Here is a 22,201-nt window from a genome sequence, read left to right as displayed (position 1 = left end):
CCACTCCTTCATACATCAAATTTCCATTTTTGCTGGGTTTGTTTCAGTAGTCTCTATTATGTCCAATTGGTTTATTTGTTTATCCCTGCACCGATACTACAGTGTTTTAGTTATTATAGTTTTGTAAAAAATTTTGATATATAGTAAGGCAAGTATCCCATTATATTCTTCTTTAAAATTGTCTTATCCATTTTTGTCATCCTAGCAATTATATTCATTGTCACAGATAATTTCCACAACAATCTTGAGAGAGATTAAGAAACTTTCCCAAGGTCACAAGGCCAATAAGGAGGAATTTGAACCCAGGTCTGCCCAAGGTCAGAGTTCTTTCCATTTCTTCCTGGGGTTCTGCCTACCCAAAGCCAAAGGGATGCTTACCTAGGCATGGAGAAGTGGAGGTCAGAGAATCAAGTGTGGGCAGGTGAGAGAAGGCAGCTATCAGACTGGGTTTGGGTTTGGTCTCTGGGTGTAGACTTTGCCAGCCAAGGGACTTGGTTCTGACTCGGCTGGCAGAACTGGAAACAAGATTGGAGGAAATGGGACCCCAGGACTGATCACCCACAGGTGTCCATGGGCACATCTTGCTGCTTCCCAGGCTGAGCAGGGTAATGTGGCAGCAGCCTGAAAGGGGGACCTGTGGCTGCTTTTATGCTGGGGGTTATGGTGGGGGGCTTGGGACGCAGGGAGGGGAAAGAATCTGGCTGGCTGCCTGGAAGCTAGGACAGAGCCCACCCCAGGGAGCCCCATCCTCCACCAGCCCCTCCCTGCCTGCTTGAGAGACCCTAATCAGCTTGGGGAGATTAAGGGCTCTGGCCGGCTCTTCCCACACCCCCGCCCTGGGCCCTGGCGAAGGAGACCCGTGGGAGGGCGTCAGAAGGATCGGCCCTGTGACCCCGAGCCCCGGCCCTGCGCCCGAGCCCCGGACTTTCCGGTGAGTGGCAGAGCCCCCTCCACACGGACTCCAGGTCCCTTCTGCCGGAAGGAGACCATGGAAGGGAATGGGAGTGTCCCCACTGACCCCCGACAGCTCTAAGAGGGGGGAGGGGCAGACAAGGGGGAGCGGGAAGCAGAGCAAAGCGGGGGGAAAGGGGGTGCTTCCAGGCTATGCCCCTGACCCTATATAGTCGTCCAAGCCCGCGGAGGGGGTTGTGGAAGCAGAGACAAGCCGCGGGTTAATTGGGCTTTGAGAACCTGGGGGTTGCGGAGAGCCCTAAGAGAGCCCTGGGGGTCGCGTCCTCTCATGCTGCTCTGTTTATGCTCCCAGAAGCCGGCAATGACCGCCCGCGCGCTCCTCGCGGGTGGGCGTCGGGACCCCGGGCTCTGCGCACCCACGCGGGGGGCTCCGTCTCCGCCCGGCCCTCCCCGGACGCCGTCCCGGCCCCGGCCTCGGCTGCGCCCCCTGCTGCTGCTGCCGCTGCTGCTGCTGCCGCGCTCCGCCCTCTCCGCTGTGTTCACAGTGGGGGTGCTGGGCCCCTGGGCCTGCGACCCCATCTTCGCCCGTGCCCGCCCGGACCTGGCCGCCCGCCTGGCCGCCGCCCGCCTGAACCACGAAGCTGCCCTGGAGGGCGGCCCCCGCTTCGAGGTCGCGCTGCTGCCCGAGCCGTGCCGGACGCCGGGCTCGCTGGGGGCGGTGTCCTCCGCGCTCACCCGCGTCTCGGGCCTCGTGGGGCCGGTGAACCCCGCAGCCTGCCGGCCGGCGGAGCTACTAGCTCAAGAGGCGGGGATCGCCCTGGTGCCCTGGGGCTGCCCCGGAATGCGGGCGGCGGGCACCACGGCTCCCGCGGTGACGCCCGCGGCGGATGCGCTCTACGCCCTCCTGCGCGCGTTCCGCTGGGCGCATGTGGCCCTGGTCACCGCCCCCCAGGACCTGTGGGTGGAGGCGGGACGCGCGCTTTCCACGGCGCTCAGGGCCCGGGGTCTGCCCGTTGCCCTGGTGACCTCTATGGAGCCCTCGGACCTGTCTGGAGCCCGGGAGGCCCTGAGGAGGGTCCAAGATGGGCCCAGAGTCAGAGGTAGGCTCCCCTGCAGGATGCGGGGGGGTTGGCCGTCCAACGAGCAAAGGACAGAGCACCGAGCGGAGCCTCTGTGTCCGCAGCAGTGATCATGGTGATGCACTCGGTCCTGCTGGGCGGTGAGGAGCAGCGCCGCCTACTGGAGGCTGCAGAGGAGCTGGGCTTGGCTGATGGTTCCCTGGTCTTCCTGCCCTTCGACACGCTGCACTACGCCTTGTCTCCAGGCCCGGACGCCTTGGCCGTGCTCGCCAACAGCTCACAGCTGCGCAAGGCCCACGATGCGGTGCTCACCCTCACGCGTCACTGTCCCCCGGGAGGCAGCGTGCTGGACAGTCTGCGCAGGGCCCAAGAGCATCAGGAGCTGCCCCCTGACCTCAATCTGCAGCAGGTAGAGGGACCAGGGAGGAGGGAAGAGGGGAAGAGAGCCAGGGAAGAGAGCAGAGAATAGCCAAAAAGGGGAGATGGAGGCTGGAGGCAATGGGAAGAGAAGTGGATAGAGTTGATGGAATGAGAGGAGGATGCAGTCAATAGGAGGGAGTAGGAGGCCAGTAGGGAGAGAATAACCAGCAGCTCTGCATGTCCTGGGTGATGTAGAGGCTCTGGCCTTGCTTGGAGCATCTCTGTGTATTGGAATTGCTTCCAGAGAGTTGGCAATGAGACCTCTCAAGGTCAGCTCCAAGGAGCAAACGCTAACAAACTCTGCACTGCAGCATCTTTTGCAGTCTACTTTAAAGTAAACCCACTTCCAACACGGCCATGACATACAGTCTGTATTAAACAACCGGTGTTCTTAAGAGAGCAGGAAGGAGGGAGAATACAGATCCAGCCTCCATGCCCAGTTCAGAGGTGTTTCCTCTGGGGCTTCACCTAGTGGTCTTAACTTTTTGAAAGCCTTACATCTTGTGAGAAGCAGAAAGGTCCCTAGGTGGAGCAAGGGCTTCTATAACCATCTGGATTCACAGCTTATTCCCACCAATCAGCTAATATCCAGGATTCCCTGAGAACAGTGGTGAGATGGGATGGAGGGCAGGTGGAGAAATAGAGGTGGGGGAAATGGTGGGGAAAACCCTCTTCAGTTCTCAGTAAGTAGCATAGCCTTTCACCTAGCTGCCCAAATGAGACCCCTGGGAGTCACCCTTGATTCCTCTAACCCTTCCCCCAACATCCAGACACCAAGTTCTGTCACTTATGCTTCCCAACGGTCATTTGAATCCATCTACTTTCTCCATCCTCACTGTCACACCCCTGGTTCAGGCCACAGCACCTCTGGTCCAAATCCCCAAATAAAATCTCCCAAGTGGTCTCTGCTTCAACGCTTACCTACCCCAGGCCTTTCTCCACCCAGCAATCAGAGTGAACTTAAGAAATCTGACACATCTGACTGTGTCAGCCCCCCATCCAAAGTCTCCCGGTGGCTTCTCTTGCCCTGGATAGATACAGGTCTCTTCACTTGGTTTATCAGGTCTCATGTCTTCCTCTCTCTTCCTTCTTTCTTGAACTTCAGCCAGACCGAGCTACTTTGGGTTCCCCAGATGTGACCTTCTCTTTTGCTTCTGTGCTACTGGGTGTACCGTTCCCTCTCTCCTGTCCCTACACTCCCCCAGATATTTCGGATTCATCCCCTGAGGGATGGTCACTTCTGGAAGCCTCTTCCTCCTCCCCCAGCCTGGGCTGGGGCCCTCTTTCCTGTCTCCTCAGCTGCCTCAGTTACTCCTCCCCTCACTCATTACACTGCCTTAACATCCCTGTCTGTCTCCCCCCCACTAGAGGAAAGATTCCTCGAGATAGGGACTCTGTCTTGTGCCCTGATATATCCCTAGTGCTCTACACAGTGCCTGGCACTGTGAGAGATGGGAACTGGGAATAATAGAGAAGTTCCATGAGATCAGGTGGTTGCCTTGGGAAAAAGAAAAGAACTAAAAATAGAAAATAGAAGCCAACCAAAAGATGAGAAAGAAGGCTTTCGATGAATGGTAGGTAATGATTTTAAAAATATATGCAGGGCAACCAAAAGGAGAGGGAAGAGAGGAGATGTAGGTATTGGAGTTAGAAGTAACAAATGATAAGAAGAGCATAAGAATACTGAAAAGAGGAAAGGGCAGTGGCAAAAAGAGGTGGGATAGCCAATTGGGGAGAGAGGAAGAGAGAGCCAATGAGGAGAGGAAGAGCGAGTCAATGGGGAGGGCTATGGAACCACTAACTAGGAGGTGCGAACAGTCAAAACACATAGGACTTGAAGGACTCGAAGGGCCCAGTGAAAGGATAAGCGGAGACAGTTAAGTCCCCGTCTGTTTACGAGCCGTGACCCCGAAACCTGACCCCCTACCCTTCCTCCCCAGGTATCCCCTCTCTTCGGCACCATCTATGACTCGGTCTTCTTGTTGGCTGGGGGCGTGGCGCGAGCGCGGGCGGCCGCAGGTGGCGGCTGGGTGTCCGGAGCAGCCGTGGCCCGCCACGTCCGGGATGCCCAGGTCCCCGGCTTCTGTGGGGCCCTGGGAGGAGCCGAGGAGCCCTCCTTTGTGCTGCTGGACACGGATGCAGCCGGGGACCGGCTGTTCGCCACATACGTGCTGAACCCCACCCGGGGCTTCTTCCGCTCCGCCGGAACCCCGGTGCATTTTCCTAGAGGGGGACGGGGGCCTGGGCCCGACCCCTCGTGTTGGTTCGACCCAGACGTCACCTGCAACGGAGGTGAGGGCGAACATCTCAGCCCACACTGGAACAGTGACCATGAACGCTCCACAAAGTGGTGAAAGAGAGTGAACTCTCATCCTGTAACATCCTTCCAGGTCCTCCTCAGAGACCCCCGGCTTGTGCAGGACCCCGGTCTTGCCGAGCCCCTGGAGCCCTCTTGGAACCTTTCTAGCATTCCCAGACCACCCCCCCGCCCTGCCCTTTGCAAGACCCATGACCTTTCCCTAGATCCTGTTATGGGCTCCCATCCCCCTTTTCTGGAGCCTCCAAGATTTGACATGACCGCATTCCTCCCTAGAGAGCAGCGGTCCCCAAACTTTTTGGCACCAGGGACCTGTTTCGTGGACGACAGTTTTTCCACGGACTGGGGTGGGGCGGGGGGTTGTTCAGGCGGTAATGCCAGCGATGGGGAGCAGGCAGATGAAGCTTCGCTCACTCACGCCGCTCACCTCCTGCTGTGCGGTCCGGTTCCTAACAGGCTGCGCGGACAAGTAGCGGTCCGCGGCAGGGGGGTTGGGGACCTCTGCTAGAGAGGATGCCTCCCCTCTGCTACGGTCCTCAGCATCTCTCCTCTCACTGCCCCTCCAGGAGTGGAGCCCGGCGTCATCTTTATCGGCTTTCTCCTGGTGGTTTTGATGGGGCTGACAGGGGCCTTCCTGGCCCATTATTTTAGGTGAGTAGGGTAAGTAGGAGAGGAGCTTGGCTCTCCACCTGCCAGAAATGCAACTGTGCAGCAGGCTGGGCCCACTCTAGAGTAGAAGGAGGGAGGATGTCTTTTGGAGAGGGGGAGAAGGAAGGAGTCCTGGAGGGCTGGCAGAGTCCCAGGAGGGGTCTGGTTTGGGGATGACTGCCCTCCCCTGAGCCAGCATTCCCCCCCACTGGCTTCTTCTCATGGACCTTGGTCCCTTTTGCAAAGATGACCTCCTTTCTCTACCAGGCACCGGCTACTTCACATCCAAATGGTCTCCGGCCCCAACAAGATCATCCTGACTCTGGATGACGTCACCTTCCTCCCCCCGCAAAGGGGCAGCTCTCGGAAGGTGGGGGAGGAGGGGAGCCAGGACCCAGCTGTCCTCCCCTATATATTCGGTCCCCTGCCTGGGCCAGCCCTCACCCCAGCCCCCACCTGGGAAGGCCTGGTTTCTGCCTTCACTCCGTCCCAGGTCTGAGTGCTGGGATCAACGCCCTCATGTGTGCAATGAGGATAACAGCCCCTGTCCTGACCGCTTTCCTTGGATAGGGTGAAGCTCCAACAGAAAATGAATGTGTTTGTTTTGTAAGCTCTGAAGTGTTGTGTACTTGGGAAGTAATGTCATTATCACCTTCCCAAACTAAGATTTCTTCCCTTCCCCTCTTTAATCCCCAGAACTCAGCCTGACCTCAACCCAGGACTCTGACCCCATAGTATATCTTGACCCCATGCATTGACCTCTACCCTCCAGGTGGCCCAGGGGAGTCGATGGAGTCTGGCCGCCCGCAGCTTGTCAGACGTTCGCAGCATCCACAGCCAGATCCCAGATTACACCAACATTGGCCTCTATGAGGTGAGCCTGACCCCCAGGCAGGCCGAGCTCCGTTCGTGGAGTCACGTAGTATCTTGCAGAGTCCAGGAAATGGGGATAGGAGCCCAGAATGGGAACTAGGGAGAGTTCATGGATTCCTCCTCAAAGGGGAGCATCTGGGAATCCTTCCTGCTGGGGGATTTTCCCTTAGCCATTATCCAGGTGAGGGCTCTTCAAAGGCCAGTCACAGTGGCCTAAAGACTGGAGACCTGACGGTGGGGACTTTGATGGGATCAGCATGTAGCCTGAAGAGGCCACTGAGGTCATCCCCCACCCTGTTGGGAGCCCCTGGTCCTCCCCCTCAGTGCTCCAAGCCTTTGGGTTACTGAAGGGCACAGGCCTCCCTGGAAAGATTGAGACAGAGGCTCATCTGGGAAGTGATCTCATGGTCACAAAGAGGACTTTTCCAAGATTGGATTGTTCAGGATGGGGCTTCCAGACTGACCTAATCTCTGACTCAAGCCAGACTCATGTCTTGGCCCCGCCCAGCACTTCTACCCCAATCAGATCACACTCCGGAGCAGCAAGACTTAGAGAGGAAAAAGAAAGTCACAAAAGGGCATTAGGACATTAACCATGGGGTCAGCAAATCTGAATGTGGTGGGATGCGTGGGAGATAATGAGAACAGATTCAGAGAGCGCTGAGAGAGAGCTCCACTAATGAAGAGGGAGTGGAGATTTAGAGCTCTTGGGTGTCATGTCGTGGAGAGAATGCAGAGACTTCTAGTATGTTACCTAGAGGCCATTGCAACCATTTCCCAGTAGAACACTATTGTTGTTTTGGGCAGGACCCTATGCCTTGAAGAATGTTTAGTGCCACTTGTCTCTGACTCTGTCCACTGATCACAGCCCCCAGTTTTTGTGACAATTAAAAATGTCTCCACATTTATTTCCAAATCTTCTTTAGGGGTCAGTACCAAACCCCCAGAATTCCCTCCTAGTCCAAATCCTTTATCAACAGACAAGGCCAACTACATAATTTGCAAGGTCTAGGGCAAAATAAAAATGAAGTGCCCCTTGTTCATTCAAGATGACAGCAGCAGATCGCTGAACCAAGCTCAGGCCCTACTGAGCACAGGGCCCTGGGTGACCGCATGGCTCGCACGCCCATGAACTGGCCCTGCCGACAGCTGACGACAGTGAGGCCCAGAGCCTGCAGGGGAGCTGTCTATTCTTCACAGTTAGTCTGTAATAACGCGTGATCTACCCAGACTCCTGACGCCCACCACAGTGCTCTCTTATGGCAGCAGGTGGTGATGAGGGCTGTGATTTCAATGACACTTGTGGTGGTGATGGCTCACTTAATAGGGCTGTTGGTGAGCGCATCTGGCGTGGTGAGGACAGCCTCTGCATCTGTCTTTCCCACGGGTGGGCTCTCACCCAGCTGGCTGTGAAGTGGATTGGCAGGCATTATACCCCTTGCTCCGGATGCTTTTTGTCACGTGGAAGGTGGGTTCTGGGGCAGTGAGCCAAGGGAAACATGGGGGCTCTATAGGGCTCCTCACATCATGGGGTTTTAAGAAACCGAGTTCACTACTCCTGTCTCTGCTCCAGGGAGACTGGGTTTGGCTGAAGAAATTCCCGGGGGAACAGCACATAGCTATCCGCCCAGCGACCAAGATGGCCTTCTCCAAGGTGAGAGTGGGCCTGTGATGGGGATGAGGTGGCCATCGTTTCCTCCCTCCTTGCCTTCTCTTTGCAGCTGAGTCCAAGTAGGCCCCATTGTGGCAGGGACAAAGAGCTCTCAGTGAAGTGTTCCCTCCTCTCTAAAGCAGGTTTCTTATCATGCTCTCTTATAACACTAGTTCTTTCCTTTGAGGTGTTGATCATAATTTGTAATTGTCTGTTCACCTGTGTGTGCTTGCTTATTTCTTATCTGCCTCCCTCCCTGAACTGTAAGTTGAGTGAGGGCTTTTCCCCTACCCCCTCCATTGTATTAATATTTCCAGCACCCAGCACAGTGTCTGGAACATTAGAGACACCCAATGAATGTTTGTTGAGTGAATGCTAGAAAATAAATGGGTTTCCAGTTCTGTCAGGCTGCTTGCACAGAATGGCCTAGTTGGTGCATACTGATGTGGAAAGTTGGCAAGGAGGCTATAAACTGGCTTATTCTGGTCATTCCAACCTTAGTGCCCCCCTTACCCCTAACACCATACAGCCTTGGCCTGGCTTCCTTCCCGGATGCCTCCACAGAAGCTCTTGGTCACAGCTGCAGAATGACTTAAATGGACTACCAGTAGTCAACAGACTAAATCACCATTTAACAACAGGCATTTAAGATGAAAAGAAGCCCCTTGTTGGACCAAAGAAAAACTAGAAAGGGCACCAGTCACCCACTAGCCCTCATTTTCCCAGCCAGACTGTGAGGGCCTCTGTCCCACCAAGTGGGTGTGGCCTTGTTGTTGGCTCCTCTGGGACACAGCTCAACTAGTTAGTCCTTCTTCCTTAACTAAGTCCTTCTTCCTTAACTAAGGGGGGGGCGGGGTGCATCTATCTGGCACAATGATGTAACAAGCAAAGCAGCCCTGGGCTGAGTCACCAGCACAAGCCATTTCTGGTGATTTTTGAAAGCACTGCAGTGTCTGCCTGATTCTCCCCCCAAGGGACGGTTATATCAGAAGTGGGGGGGGGGGGGCGGTGAGTACCAGGAGCTTTTCCTTCATGAGGTGTTTTCCCTTAAGACCCAGGAAGTTCAAAGTCTTATGGTTAATAAATCAGAAACTGGTCCTGATTTACCAGCGCAAAATTGTCTTTTCATTCATAGCTTTAAGTTACACCACGTTCAGTGTCTGCACGGTGGCCTTTGCCTGTGGTGTCTTTTCCAGAGAGAGAAGGTGTCTGTAGAAGGAAGCCCCTACATGCCCTATAGACCTTTCCACTCACCATTTTTACCCCATCCTCCAATCAGAAACCGACCTGAAGCACAGCCTCCTCCCCACCTCGCTCCCAGAACAGCAAATGCCTGTTAATTCCGCCCCCTCCCCCAGATCCGGGAGCTCCGGCATGAGAACTTGGCCCTCTACCTGGGGCTCTTCCTGGCGGGGGGAGCTGGCGGCGCCGCGGCCCCCGGGGAAGGGATGCTGGCTGTGGTCTCAGAGCACTGTGCCCGTGGCTCCCTCCAAGACCTCCTCGCTCAGAGAGACATAAAGCTGGACTGGATGTTCAAGTCCTCCCTCCTACTGGACCTCATCAAGGTGTGCGTGTCGGGGTGGGACCGGGTGGGCTGCGGCGGGGAGGAGCCGGCGGGGGAACCGCGTGGGCTGAGGCTGCCCCTGACGCCACTCCTTCCAGGGAATAAGGTATCTGCACCATCGAGGCGTGGCCCACGGGCGGCTGAAGTCACGGAACTGCGTGGTGGACGGGAGGTTCGTGCTTAAAGTCACCGACCACGGTCATGGGCGACTGCTGGAAGCGCAGAGGGTGTTACCGGAGCCTCCCAGCGCGGAGGGTAGGATTCCCCGGCTGCCTCCCGGGCGGCCGAGCAGCCCCCGCATCCCCGTTGTTTCAAGGGCCTCTCCTTTCCTCCTTCCTTCGCACTCTCTCCATCCCACACCCACCGGACGCGACTCCTGCCACGGAGAAGGTCTTGTGACCTCTGAGATGAGGGGGGTCTGGCTCCGTGGCTGGGGAGGCGGGGAGTTGTTAGGGGGCGGGACTTGTGCCTGAGGGGCGGAGCTCCTGCCCTTGCAGGGGGGTCTGCTTCTAGTGGGGCTTTGCCTAAGGGCGGGGCTTGTGCCCAAGGGACCTAGTCTGCTCTCGGCACCGCTTTGTCTAAAGGGCGGGTCCTATTTGTGAGGGCCCGGCTTTCTGAGACCTGCTCTGGGTTTCTGGTAGTTTCTCCTGGGGATCACTGCGGGCAGCAGGGCCAGACTGAGGCTGGGGAGTTGAGCGGGTGCGAGCCTGGGCTTTCTGATGAGGGTGGGGGGGTCTGTCCCTAGCGCCTCTATGGCCCTCCGCGTGCCCACGCCCCCTTCCCCGACCCCAGATCAGCTGTGGACAGCCCCGGAGCTACTTCGGGACCCGGCCCTGGAGCGCCGGGGAACGCTGGCCGGCGATGTCTTCAGTCTGGGCATCATCATGCAAGAGGTCGTGTGCCGCAGCGCCCCTTACGCCATGCTGGAGCTGACTCCCGAGGGTACGGCCGCCCTCACCTGGCCTTTGGACTAGAAAGACACCCCGCTGTTAGGCAGAGACCCAGCCTCGCTCGGTGCTGAGACTTACTTATGTGGGACTCCCTAGAGCTGAGTTCTGAAGGGTCAGGGCAGTGGAGAGCCAAGCGTCAGGATGGGAGGGGGCGGCCTTTCAGCACCCAGACTTCAGTGGTTTCCTCTGTCCCGACCCTGGACCCAGCCTGCTGCCCCAACGGTGGTAGCAAGCTCCTCTCTGGTTCTTAGGGGCCCCAGGGAGGCAGCACGATAGGGGGAAGGGGGAAACAGCAGATGGATCTGGTTCAGATCTATATTATCATGTATAGGATACAGCATGCTACTTGATCACTCTAACCCTCACTTGTCTTATGTGCAGTAAATGTCAGTCTCTTTGCCTGTCCCTTCTTACTGCCCCCTGGCCCCCAGGGTTCAGGGTCCTGTTGCTCCCAGCAACACCTCCCACACTACGCTTCCCCACCTACTGAAGCTTCCCCTTCCAGCCCCCTCCTCTTGAGCTTCAACAATCAGGCCAGAGTCAGAGGTGGCTTCTGTTCTGGCACACCCCCCTCTCTTGTTCCCTTCATGCCTCCAGAAGTGGTGAAGAGGGTACAGAGCCCCCCTCCACTGTGTCGGCCCTCGGTGTCCATAGACCAGGCGCCCATGGAGTGCATCCAGCTGATGAAACAGTGCTGGGCAGAGCAGCCGGAACTTCGGCCCTCCATGGACCGCACCTTCGACCTGGTCAGGGGCTGGGCTGGCCAAGGGTTGGGCTGGCCGTTTGCCTGCAACTTGTGGTGGGGGAGGGGAGGCTGCAGGAAGGCAAGCTGGCAGGATCTCTGACCTTCCAGGCTACTTCCTAAGGGGTAGTCTGAGGATTAAGTGTTTGGTGGGGATAGAATTAGAATGGGGGCTGTGGAGGCCTTTGGAGTGGGAGATGGAGCTCCGGGTGGGAGAAATATTTAATTCAATTCAAATAACATTTATTGAGTATGTGTTTGGCCTAGTGAGGGAGAAAGACCCTTGGCCTGGGAGTCCAAAGACTGGGCTGGTTCCAGCACCTTGTCAGTTGCTAACAGAACAGGTGACCTCCGAATAACGTGTGAAAACACAGTGCCCGGCACGGGGCAGCACGGGCTTGATGAGTACAGATGAAAGGGGGTGGGGGCAGAGGATCAGGCATAATACAGCCCCATGAGAGGGGCATGGCAGCCCAGGTCCTCAGCAGCCCCACCAGCTTCCTCCTCCTACTAGTTCAAGAGCATCAACAAGGGCCGGAAGATGAACATCATCGACTCGATGCTGCGGATGCTGGAGCAGTACTCCAGTAACCTGGAGGACCTGATCGGGGAGCGCACGGAGGAGCTGGAGCTGGAAAAGCAGAAGACAGACCGGCTGCTCACACAGATGCTGCCTCCGTGGGTGCCTAGGGGGAGAGGTGGGTGGGGAGGACAGCTGGAATCCAGCCAGACTGGGGTGGCCTCCAGGTAAGCTCACCACCTGCCATCCCCAGGTCTGTGGCTGAGGCGCTGAAGATGGGGACACCTGTGGAGCCCGAGTATTTCGAGGAGGTGACACTGTATTTCAGTGACATTGTGGGTTTCACCACCATCTCAGCCATGAGTGAGCCCATCGAAGTGGTGGACCTGCTCAATGACCTCTACACACTCTTTGATGCCATCATCGGCTCCCATGATGTCTACAAGGTGGGGTGTGTAGGGGGCAAGCCCTCCTTCAGCTTCTCCCGCCCCCGCCCCCCCGCCCAAGGTCACCGGCACGAACCTCTTTCCCAGCCCTCCTGTCCCTTTTCTCCTCTGCCAGTCCCCGGCTCAGTCCCCCAGCTGGAAGGCTCCCCAGGATCTCTGCACTCACCCCAGTTTAGGCCTCCCGACAAGGGACATTGGCATTGGCGGGGTGCTCAGTACTGAATTCTCTCCTCAGGTGGAGACAATCGGGGACGCCTATATGGTGGCCTCAGGGCTGCCCCAACGGAACGGGCAGCGGCACGCAGCAGAGATCGCCAACATGGCTCTGGACATCCTCAGTGCCGTGGGCACCTTCCGCATGCGGCACATGCCCGAGGTGCCCGTGCGCATCCGCATCGGCCTGCACTCGGGTAACTCCACGCCTTCCCGGGCTCTCCAGCCCATCTCCCTCGTTAGGGCCGGGCTCCAGATTTCCTAGACAGGAGGCAAACTCGTGGAGTGGGTGGGGGCGGGGACTTGTCTTGAAGCCACCTTTTCACAGCAGGCACCGCATTGTAATTGGGAGGGTACGCTTGAGAGGGTTTCTTTGGGAAGCCAGTGGAGATTATGGGATGCTAAAGGCCCCCCGAGCCCTAGGTGCCACCCAGCCGCCAGCAGGCCAGCTTCAGCGCGGGCCAGCCAGCCCGCCGACGCCGCGCGTCTCCACAGGCCCGTGCGTGGCGGGCGTGGTGGGCCTCACGATGCCGCGGTACTGCCTGTTTGGGGACACGGTCAACACCGCCTCGCGCATGGAGTCCACAGGGCTGCGTGAGTGTGACGGGGCGGGAGGGGCGGGGAGGGGGCGCGGGAGGGGTGTCCTGAGCTCACGGTGTTCTCTGAGCTCACGGTGTCCCCTGCCATCCCAGCTTACCGCATCCACGTGAACAGGAGCACCGTGCAGATTCTCTTTGCCCTAGACGAGGGCTTCCAGACCGAGGTGCGGGGTCGCACGGAGCTGAAGGTGAGGCCGGGCTGGAAGACGCAACTCGCCACGCCCGGTTCCACTGAGACCTCGAGATCCACTGGCCCTCACCTCAGCCCGCCTGAGTCCTCCCCTCCCCCGTGTCTCCCCAGGGCAAGGGCACCGAGGAAACGTACTGGTTGGTGGGCAGACGCGGCTTCGACAAGCCCATCCCCAAACCGCCCGACCTGCAACCGGGGTGAGGATCCGGCCTTCGTGCTGCCATGACCAAGTTGGTCCCTCCATGCCCTCCCTCCCCTCCTGCCCTGCACCGGACCCCGCCCAAGCGGGGCGACCTGGGCCTCGCCCTCCTACTGCCTATTCTCCCTCCATGAGGCCGCCCCTCCCTTCGCCACAGGGACAGCAACCACGGCATCAGCTTGCAGGATATCCCGCCTGAGCGGCGCCGGAAGCTGGAGAAGACGAGGCCGGGCCAGTTTTCCGGAAAGTGAGGCTGGGCCTGGGACAAGGTACTGCCCCCTTGGCTCCCACGCCCCACAGACCCCGGGGGCTACACACATGCTTCCTGGAGGACGGGCACCTCTTCCCCAGCCTGAGGACCTAGCCCTGCCTGCCTGCAGAACGTCCCACTCAAGCCAGGTGTCCCCGTCCTTCTCTGACTTGGTGAGCCCAGGCTGGTTCCTAAACCCAGGGATTTCCCAGCCGCAGGGATCCTGGCTTGGTAGGTCTGGAGTGGGCCAGGAATCCAGACTCGGGAATGCCTCTAAACATGACCTTCTGGAATTTTTACTCTGACCTACCCCGGACGACACACACACACACACACACACACACACACACACACACGCACACACTGCATTAACCAGACCCTCCTCTTGGCCCCTCAGGCTATACACCGCCCAAGAGACAGAACCCTAGGTAGCAACGCTCACCAGAGGACGAGCTGACTGCTGCCCCTAGAGCTCGGTTACAGCAGAAACCCTGCCCTCTGCCCTCCAAGAAACTCTGATCCATGACTCTCCCCTACTGAGGTGAACCCCCATGACCCCTTTCCATGATTTCCCTCTGAAACACTCCTCTTTCCCTCAGGATTATTCCGGAAGGTCCTTTTCCTGAAAGTTGCTGCTGTAGGTGACCAAAAGTCTGGCTAATACCAGTGGCTTCCGTCCAGCTCTGCCTCAAAGGATTCTGAGCCTTTGCAAGAGCTGGTTGCAAACCAGCTGTGTGACCCTGGGAAAGTCTGATGCACTCTCTGGGCTTGGTTTCCCCTCCGTGGTAAAATGAAGAGTGGCCTACCTAGGTGGTTTCCATACCCTCCGGCCCTGACAGCTGGCCTTCAGAATGGTTGGCCTTGGGGTACAGGGCACTGGGCACGTGGCCTCCAGCCCCAGTGACCGTGAGCCCATCAGAAAGGCCCCAGGAAGGAGGATCTGGGATTGGATGTCCCAACCCCAGAGGAGGTGGAGACCGCCTGTTCCACCAGAGCAGGGGTGTCGTGTGGCCTGAGGATTTGAGGACTTCTGTTTAGCCTCAAGCATCCTTCCCTTCTCCATCCCCCACCAGTCAGAAACTGGCTTCTTCTCCTGTGGCATAACCACATACTTTGCCCAAGTGCAGAGAAAAGCTTGTTTCAAAGCTTTGGGGAAAGGAAGGTAAACAAACCCCATGAAACCTCTCCTAACCAGAACACCCAGGAGTAGTAGTATTCTCTGTTTAACTGGGCGCCACTGAGCAGGCAGTTGAACAGAAAATCCTCCCAGCTTAGATCTTTGCGACAAGTATCAACCCCTCCCATCCCAGTAAGTCCCCAGGTAAAGCTTCTTTTGTGGAACTTTGATGTTCCAGAGCCTGAGCCTTGGCACATTGGACTCTGGGTGGCCTTCGCCATTGCTGCAGAACCTGGCAGAAGTTAGCAGCAGCTGTAGCCACCCAGGCTGTCACTAGGTAGTGAGCCTCCAGTCCCTGGAGATGTGCAAGCAGAACTGGAGACCTCTTTGAGCAGGGAGAGAACAGTCAGAGGGACTTCCTAGGTGGAAGGATGAACTAAATCCTCACCACACAGTGTGGTAGGTAGGCCAGCAGCAGCGACATCACCTGGGAGCTTGTTAGCAATGCAGAATCTCAGGCCCAGGCGTACTGAAATAGAATCTACATCCTAACAAAGTTCCTTCAGAGTATTTATATGCACATTAAAGTTTCTGAATCATAGAACTAAAGGATCCTAGGATCCCTAAAATCTCAGAACTGCTAAGATTTCATAAAAACCAGGCTAGAAACTAGCCCCGAGACTTGTTTTGTGTGATCAATGGAGTGGTTTTGTTCTTGTCTTGAGCTAACATTTAGAAATCAAGAGATACCACGTTGTAAAAATGGCTGCCAAATGTCCCTCTTCTCTGAAATCAAAAGCCCCACACAGGGGCAACTGCTGACTTCCTGCTGGAGCTGAAGAGCAACCGTCCCCTTGTCCTGTCTCTCCAGGGTTTCGCTTTTCTGTTCTCACCGTGCCCACTACTCCCCGTGGACTCCAAGACACCAAGATTTTCTGAACATCTCATATGTACCTGTCCAGAGCCTGTAGACGTTAGACCTCAGGGCTCTGGAGTAGCTGATGTTAGGATTACAGGCACTGCTGGAGATTGCTTTGCCTGACTCGTAAAATCCACAAGTTCAATGGTCTTCCCCTCCTTCCTAAAGGTAGAGAAAGAACAGACAAGAAACCTAAAATCCAGCACTTGTAGGTTCTGGTTACTTAAGGTGGTGCTGCTATAGTGAATAATATAGTAGAATTTAAAAAACATTTTTAACCGAGTTCGGAGATGATGAATTAAGGATTTTTTTAAAACCCTGATGCACACACACACAAAATATTTTTTAAATTATGTACATTCTTAAACGTCTCTCTTCAGATTTTCTCTGTCCTCAGGCCCCAGGAATCAAGGGCAGGCTCTGCATTGCTGGTGTTGGACCTGACTGTGTGGACGTAGCTCTCCCTCCCCTGCCTCTTCCCTCCCTCCCTCCCCACCCCTTACCTCTCCTGCCCTCCCTGCCTGTGAGGGGCCATGGGTAGTTACTGGCCTGTGATTCAGGGGAGCTTTGGGAAAGGGTTGGCCTGGGATTAGGTGCAGGAGGATTAGTGCGGACAGGCTGGGGCAAGGCACCCCCAGAGGGAGAGGAGTATGACCTGGGACCCAAACCCAGTTTGGGGCAGAGGTGGGGCGGGCAGGGCTGAGCCGGTCCCTTCCCACCCTCAACTCAGCCTTGTTCCTGGGACTCAGTCTCAAAGGCGAGTGACGGGGGGAGAAGCTGGTAAAGGAGAGGCCTGTCCTCCTCCCCAGCCAGGAGAATGCAGGACCACCCATCCCAGAGCTCAGAGAGCTGGTGGGAGAAGAGGAGGGAAACAAGCCCCAGTCTCCTCTCTGCTCCTAGTCTCCTCGCTCTGTCGGGCAGTTTCTCCTTGCCTTTCTCCTCCATTTCCGTGGAACCTTTTCTCCTGGGCGCAGTCAGTCTCCTAGAGCCCAGCTGCCCTCAGATCCAAGTCCTCTCCACCTCGTCACTCCTCTTGTTCCTGGGACCCGGGCAATTCCCAGCCCAGAGAGCACCCGGCTTGGCCACTAAGCACCCCTCACCCTCAGACGTGTTTACACTACCTCGGCCAGCTGGCCTGTGCCAGGAGCCCACGCTCGGGGTGGCCTTGCCTTCGGGATGGCTCTGTCGCCAGGAGCAGCGCTGGCCGAAGCAGGGACCTCCCGCAGCTCTGCTGCTGCTTCCATCCCATAGCCGGGACGCCGCATCCTGACCCGGGGCTCACCTGGCGCCTTTTGTCTGTACTGCTCCTCAGGGTCGGGGCCCTGCTCCCCATCCCCACCTGCAGTGGACCCCAGACACCCCCCTTTGGGGGAATCTGTGACACTGCGTTGTGGGACCGCGTTCACCGGGATCTTCTGGACCGGGCACTGTGGACACCAGGCCATGTGCCGTGGTGCTGGGTCCTGGCAGGGTGGGGGCTGGAATAAAGGTGTGCTTTCTTCCACTCCACGATGTGTGGTCCTTTTGGCCTGGGTGGCCCGAACACCCCCATCCCTGGAGTGTTCGAACCTGGCATTGCCATGGAGGGCTTCAGATAAGGGGTGAACCCTAGAGATGACCTAGGCAGGGGGAGGTGAACTGGGGTCAGCAACCCCCCGCCCAGAAACTCCTCTGCTCAGGGGATCTGCTCTGAGGGAACCAAGCAGGGAAGCTACAGGCCTTTCAGGCTTCTAGAAAAGACCAGGGTCTCTGAGGCTCTGGAAATGGGTGGTGTGGCCTCATCCCTTGGTCATAGGCAGGAGAGAGGAAGGAAAAGAAGGGCAGAGCTTGTCTACGGCCAGGACCCAGGAACCATGGAAGCCAGAGTCCAATTCTGAGGGAAGGGGGCCCCCAAATGGGGAAGTTGAGGTCCACTGATCTCTGGACAAGACCTCACCAAAACCCACACTCTACCTCCGACCCTTCCAGAGCCTGCCACTGGCGCATTAGAACAGGAGAGACCATCCCAAAGCCACCCATGGGTGACCAGCCCATTGCTCATCTATTTTCTTTGAGCCCAGCTATCCCTGCCTCAGGCTCAATGTTTCTGACATGATGACTCGTGATGGACGTCGGGTGTTCTGCCTTCCTAGCATCCATCTGCCCCATGATGGGCAACCATCCCTGCCCCATTCTCAGTCCCTGTGGAACTGACCCCAGACCTCCCTCCAGTCCTGCCCAATCACACCATCCCTCTGGCCACAGGGATTGCTTCAAGGACAGGCAGGTGACCCAGTCCAAGCAAACAAGGCTTTGTGTTGAGACATTGCTAGAAGCCAAGGGAAGAAGTTGGATCTCTTCTCTGGGGTTGCTGAGAGGATGTGACTCTGAGTGGTTTTGCCACCACAAAGAAGGAACAGAACTGACAGACGGGCAGTGACTAAGTCTTGCTGCCACTCGTTTGAGCCTCTACCCTTCACTGGGCTTAGCCAGATCCTGCTAGCCGAGTACGATGGGATAGCAAGTTGTTTTCTTTGCTTAAGCCAGATTGAATTGGGTATTCTGTTCTTTGCGGTCAAAAGTGTCTCAAAAGGATTGTGCAAAGCAGTGCGGGTTGGACTGGTTTAAGAGGAAAGAAAAGGAGAAAAACACTGAATTTGGAGGGAGGAGGGTGTGAAGGATGAATGACAAGAGATGATGTCTCTCTCTAAGCCTCAACTCCACCGAGAGTCAGCCCAGGCCCTTCCCTGCGGTATGACTGTTCCTGAAATTCCATTTACGGGGAACCTAACCCAGGCAAAGGTTAGGACCTTGTGAGAGAAAAGGCGCACAGCCTGGTAGCCTTGTTGGGACTCTCGTGCTGACTCAGCATTTAGAAGGTGGAGGAATCTTTCAGGTCCTGCCCCAGAGGAGACGATGCAAAGGAGAGTGAGGTGAGGTCTCTAAGATCAGTGCATCTTGCTTGTCAACAGCCTCGTGAGTTAGTGACTAGACTTTGACGAGGAGATTAGGGTGGGACAGGCGGCTTGCCCCGCTCCCAGAGGGGGAAGGGAGCAGAGAAATTGGGGAGAGGGACAACTGCGATGTCTGGGAAACCCAGGTTCCCACAGAGAGGAGCTGGTTTGTCACAGTCTAGAGACTCGCCCATCCAAACTAAAGCCATTTTGCCACCTCCACCAGGGACATTGCACTTTACCACCCACCCCTGAGTCTGGGTCTCTGGCCCTGGACCCAGAGAAGGGCATGCCACCCTGGCACTTACCCATTCTGTCACAGGGAACATCGATCCCATCACCTAAAAAGCACGTCCCCATATACGACCTCTAATCCTCACACAACCCATTTTACACACATGGAAACTGAGGCTCCCAGCGGTGAAAAGCCTTGTCAATCACCACAGTTCCAGCAAATCTTGGGATCAGGAAGCACACCCAGGAGTTCAGGCTCTGGGCCTCGGGGTGCCTCTCAGCGATGCTCTGGAGACGTTTCTCTCACAGGCAGTCCTGCTTTGTGACCCCTTGATTCTTTTCTGCAAGAGCACGACTTAGACTCCAAGTCAATGTCTGTGTAATCAGATTCTTAAAGACTTTTGACTTGGTGGGATATGAACATGAACCCATTTTACATTTCTCCAACCAGTACCTTCAAAAGTCCAGTCCAGTTGAAAACTCCCATTTCCTAATCTGCTCTGAAAGTCTGTTCCTCACCGCGCCCGTCAGGGCCATGGTGGGGAGGGGGGTAGTATAGGGGGGAGGAGAGAAGGAGTAGGCATGCTCCTTCCCTCCTCCCCCAACTCTGGCTTCTCCATCAGGAGAGGAGGGACATAGGGGCATAATTTGATCCTGGGACCCCCACCCCCTCATTCTTCAAAGGAGGAATACAGCGGAAGCTTAACTGGCTGCCGGATCAGGAAAATTCCCCTGGTCTCGCTTTGGCTCAGCGGCTGCTGGTGCTGCCTGGGGATGCCGTCCTCTCTACCTGTGCAGAGGTGATTTCACTGCAAAGCTGATGAAGTTGAAACTTCACAATCTCTCACCTGCACAAGTCCCTTCCAAGCCCCACGACCCAATTTTGTATTCTTTTTCTTAAAGAGGGCCTTCAAAGTTGGATAAGCTTGGGAATTCCCTGGTGGTCCAGTGGTTAGGACTCTGTGCTTTCACTGCCGGGGGCCCGGGTTCGATCCCTGGTCGGGGAACTAAGATCTCGCGAGCCGTGCAGCCCAGCCAAAAACAAACAAACAAACAAAAAGAGGTTGGATGAGCTGAGGGTGCCCACAACATTTGGATCCATCCTGGGTATAGTCCCCTGGGGGTTGGGGATCAGCTTCCCCAGCCTTCTTCATCACTGAAGACAGAAAGCAGCAGCTGGGACTTCTCTGGCAGTCCAGTGGTTAAGCCTTCGCCTTCCAATGCAGGGGGTGTGGGTTCGATCCCTGGTCGGGGAGCGAAGATCCCACATGCCTTGGCCAAAAAACCGAAACATAAAACAGAAGCAATGCTGTAACAAATTCAATAAAGATGAGGCTACCCTGGTGGCGCAGTGGTTAAGAATCCGCCTGCCAGTGCAGGGGACACGGGTTCGAGCCCTGGTCCGGGCAGATCCCACATGCCGCGGAGCAACTAAGCCCGTGAGCCACAACTACTGAGCCTGCAAGCCACAACCACTGAAGCCCACGAGCCTAGAGCCCGTGCTCCGCAACAAGAGAAGCCACCGCAATGAGAAGCCCGCGCACCTCAACGAAGAGTAGCCCCCGCTCGCCGCAACTAGAGAAAGCCCGCACGCAGCAACGAAGACCCAATGCAGCCAAAAATAAATAAATTTATTTTTTAAAAAATTCAATAAAGACTTTAAAAAAATGGTCCACATCAAAAAAATCTTAAAAAAAAAAAGCAGCAGCCATGTCTTTCTTTAGCCCAACAGTGGTAGGCACCCCCATGCCCTTCTCTGGGTACAACTGCCCCTGTGTGTCCTGTGGCTGCCCCAGAAGCCTGGGCAGCACCCGACTTCAGCGCACCCTTTGACCTCCGTTCTCCTCCACGAGGAGCTATTGGAACTGTCCTCTTCCTCACCCTCTCAGGCCACGGGGGACTGGGAGGGGGGCTACCACTGCCTTCTTCCCAGACCCCAGACCCCTGAGCTGTGATTCTTTCTGTGTTCTCCATCTCCATCTCAAAGACACCTCCAGTCTCCAAAAGTGTTTCTTCCAGAGAGTTGCCGCTCGGCATTTGTTGGGGGAAGGGTAGCCCTCAGTCCAGATGCTCCCACCAACTCCTACTCTTTCATTCCTCCCCAGTGCTCGGCTGGGTGGCCTGGAGAGTGGGAAATGAGAGTATAGATTATGGCTGGGCCAGCTCCACAAACTCTCAGAAAGCACTTGGGATGGGGATGCAGGTGGGGTTAGGGTTTGTTGGTTTCTCTCTTCAGAACGTGGAGTATTTAAGACTTAATAGTTTCAGCTGAGGGCCCTAATTCTAATTCCACGGCCACAGGAAAAGTCCACTCAGCACCTTGTTACAGCAGAGTTAATGTGCATTTCATGAATGGGTTACACAATCAGCATTTTTAAAATGCCAAACAAAATTACCTTCTGTTGTATACCACACAACTCTCACAATTTTTCTCATCATGATGAAATGTTGGTCCATTTGATTAAAATGTGCTCATGACTGCAAGTTCAACAAAGGGCTTTCCCTTCTACTCTACCTAATCACCCAAACCACCAAGCCAGGTGAATAAATGTTCACAGTCAGCCAATTTACGGCCTTGCCACACCATTGTTCTCTTCATCTGCCAGCCCAGCCAGCCACCATCTCCTCAGGCCGCTCTCTCCATCCTGACCATCCACTCCTGAGCCACGTGTCTCCTTCAGAACTTCCTTGTTACTACCGTCAACGTCCTGTCTGATTTAGGGCCACATGGGTTCTCATGCATGACGTTGACAGGTCCCCCACTTCAGCCCCGGAGGTCACCCTCCTCCCCAGGGTTTAGCCTCTATCCCAGGAGGAACGGGAACCCAGAGCTCTTGCCACACTCTCTGCCAGGGCGGGTGGTGGCCCCAGTTGAAACAAGGCCTGAGGGACCACATTAGCGACAGGAAGGGCCAGCAGTGGAGGGCTCCAGGCCAACTTCAGCAGACCCTGGAAGGGAAAGAGGAGGGACCAGTACTGAGCGCTTCACCCTCAGCACTGCCCCCAAGGGATGGAGGTCTTCCTGGCTCTTGGAGAATAGACCCCGATCTGGCCTCCATCTTGGTGGGCTCCTTGGGCCCTGGCGCCCAAGCCCGGGGCAACGCCAAGTACACTGAGGTAGTTGAACTGGATGATCATGGATCATCCCAAGGCCAGAGCTGGCCCCAGAAACTGGTCCTTCCAGCAGTCAGTGCCACCCAGAGAAGGCCGGAGGATGCACCCTGTGAAGACACAGCTGTATAAGATGTTCCTTCAGACGCCAGAAAGGAGGCAGGGTAAGTGGAGATGTTGTGTTTCTTTTTTTGAAGAAGGGAGAGAATTTTGCCCGTCAACAGCTCATAGGAAAGAGTAAGGGGAGAGGGAGACACTGGAGGGGGTGATGAGGGGACCGGGTCCTGTGGCCAGTGGGGATAGATCCAGGTAGA

At 56.3% G+C, this 22,201-nt stretch overlaps 1 protein-coding gene across 1 annotated transcript; it reads left to right on the top strand.

The window, feature by feature from the left end:
- The first annotated feature begins 1,273 nt into the window (after positions 1-1,273).
- On the top strand, positions 1,274-13,574 carry GUCY2D (guanylate cyclase 2D, retinal). The gene is made up of 18 exons (XM_061175715.1): positions 1,274-2,012; positions 2,096-2,400; positions 4,352-4,703; positions 5,295-5,379; positions 5,644-5,746; positions 6,149-6,250; positions 7,823-7,903; positions 9,259-9,465; positions 9,563-9,719; positions 10,257-10,406; positions 11,012-11,160; positions 11,671-11,834; positions 11,930-12,122; positions 12,358-12,532; positions 12,831-12,929; positions 13,028-13,122; positions 13,236-13,321; positions 13,481-13,574. Exons 1-18 carry the CDS (start codon positions 1,274-1,276, stop codon positions 13,572-13,574), a joined length of 3,336 nt encoding a protein of 1,111 aa, XP_061031698.1.
- Positions 13,575-22,201: the final 8,627 nt, after the last annotated feature.

Source organism: Eubalaena glacialis, chromosome 19 (assembly GCF_028564815.1).
Source record: "Eubalaena glacialis isolate mEubGla1 chromosome 19, mEubGla1.1.hap2.+ XY, whole genome shotgun sequence".
Taxonomy (NCBI): Eukaryota; Metazoa; Chordata; class Mammalia; order Artiodactyla; family Balaenidae; genus Eubalaena; species Eubalaena glacialis.
Note: the sequence above shows the minus strand (reverse complement) of the source record. Positions and strands in the feature narration are given on the sequence as shown.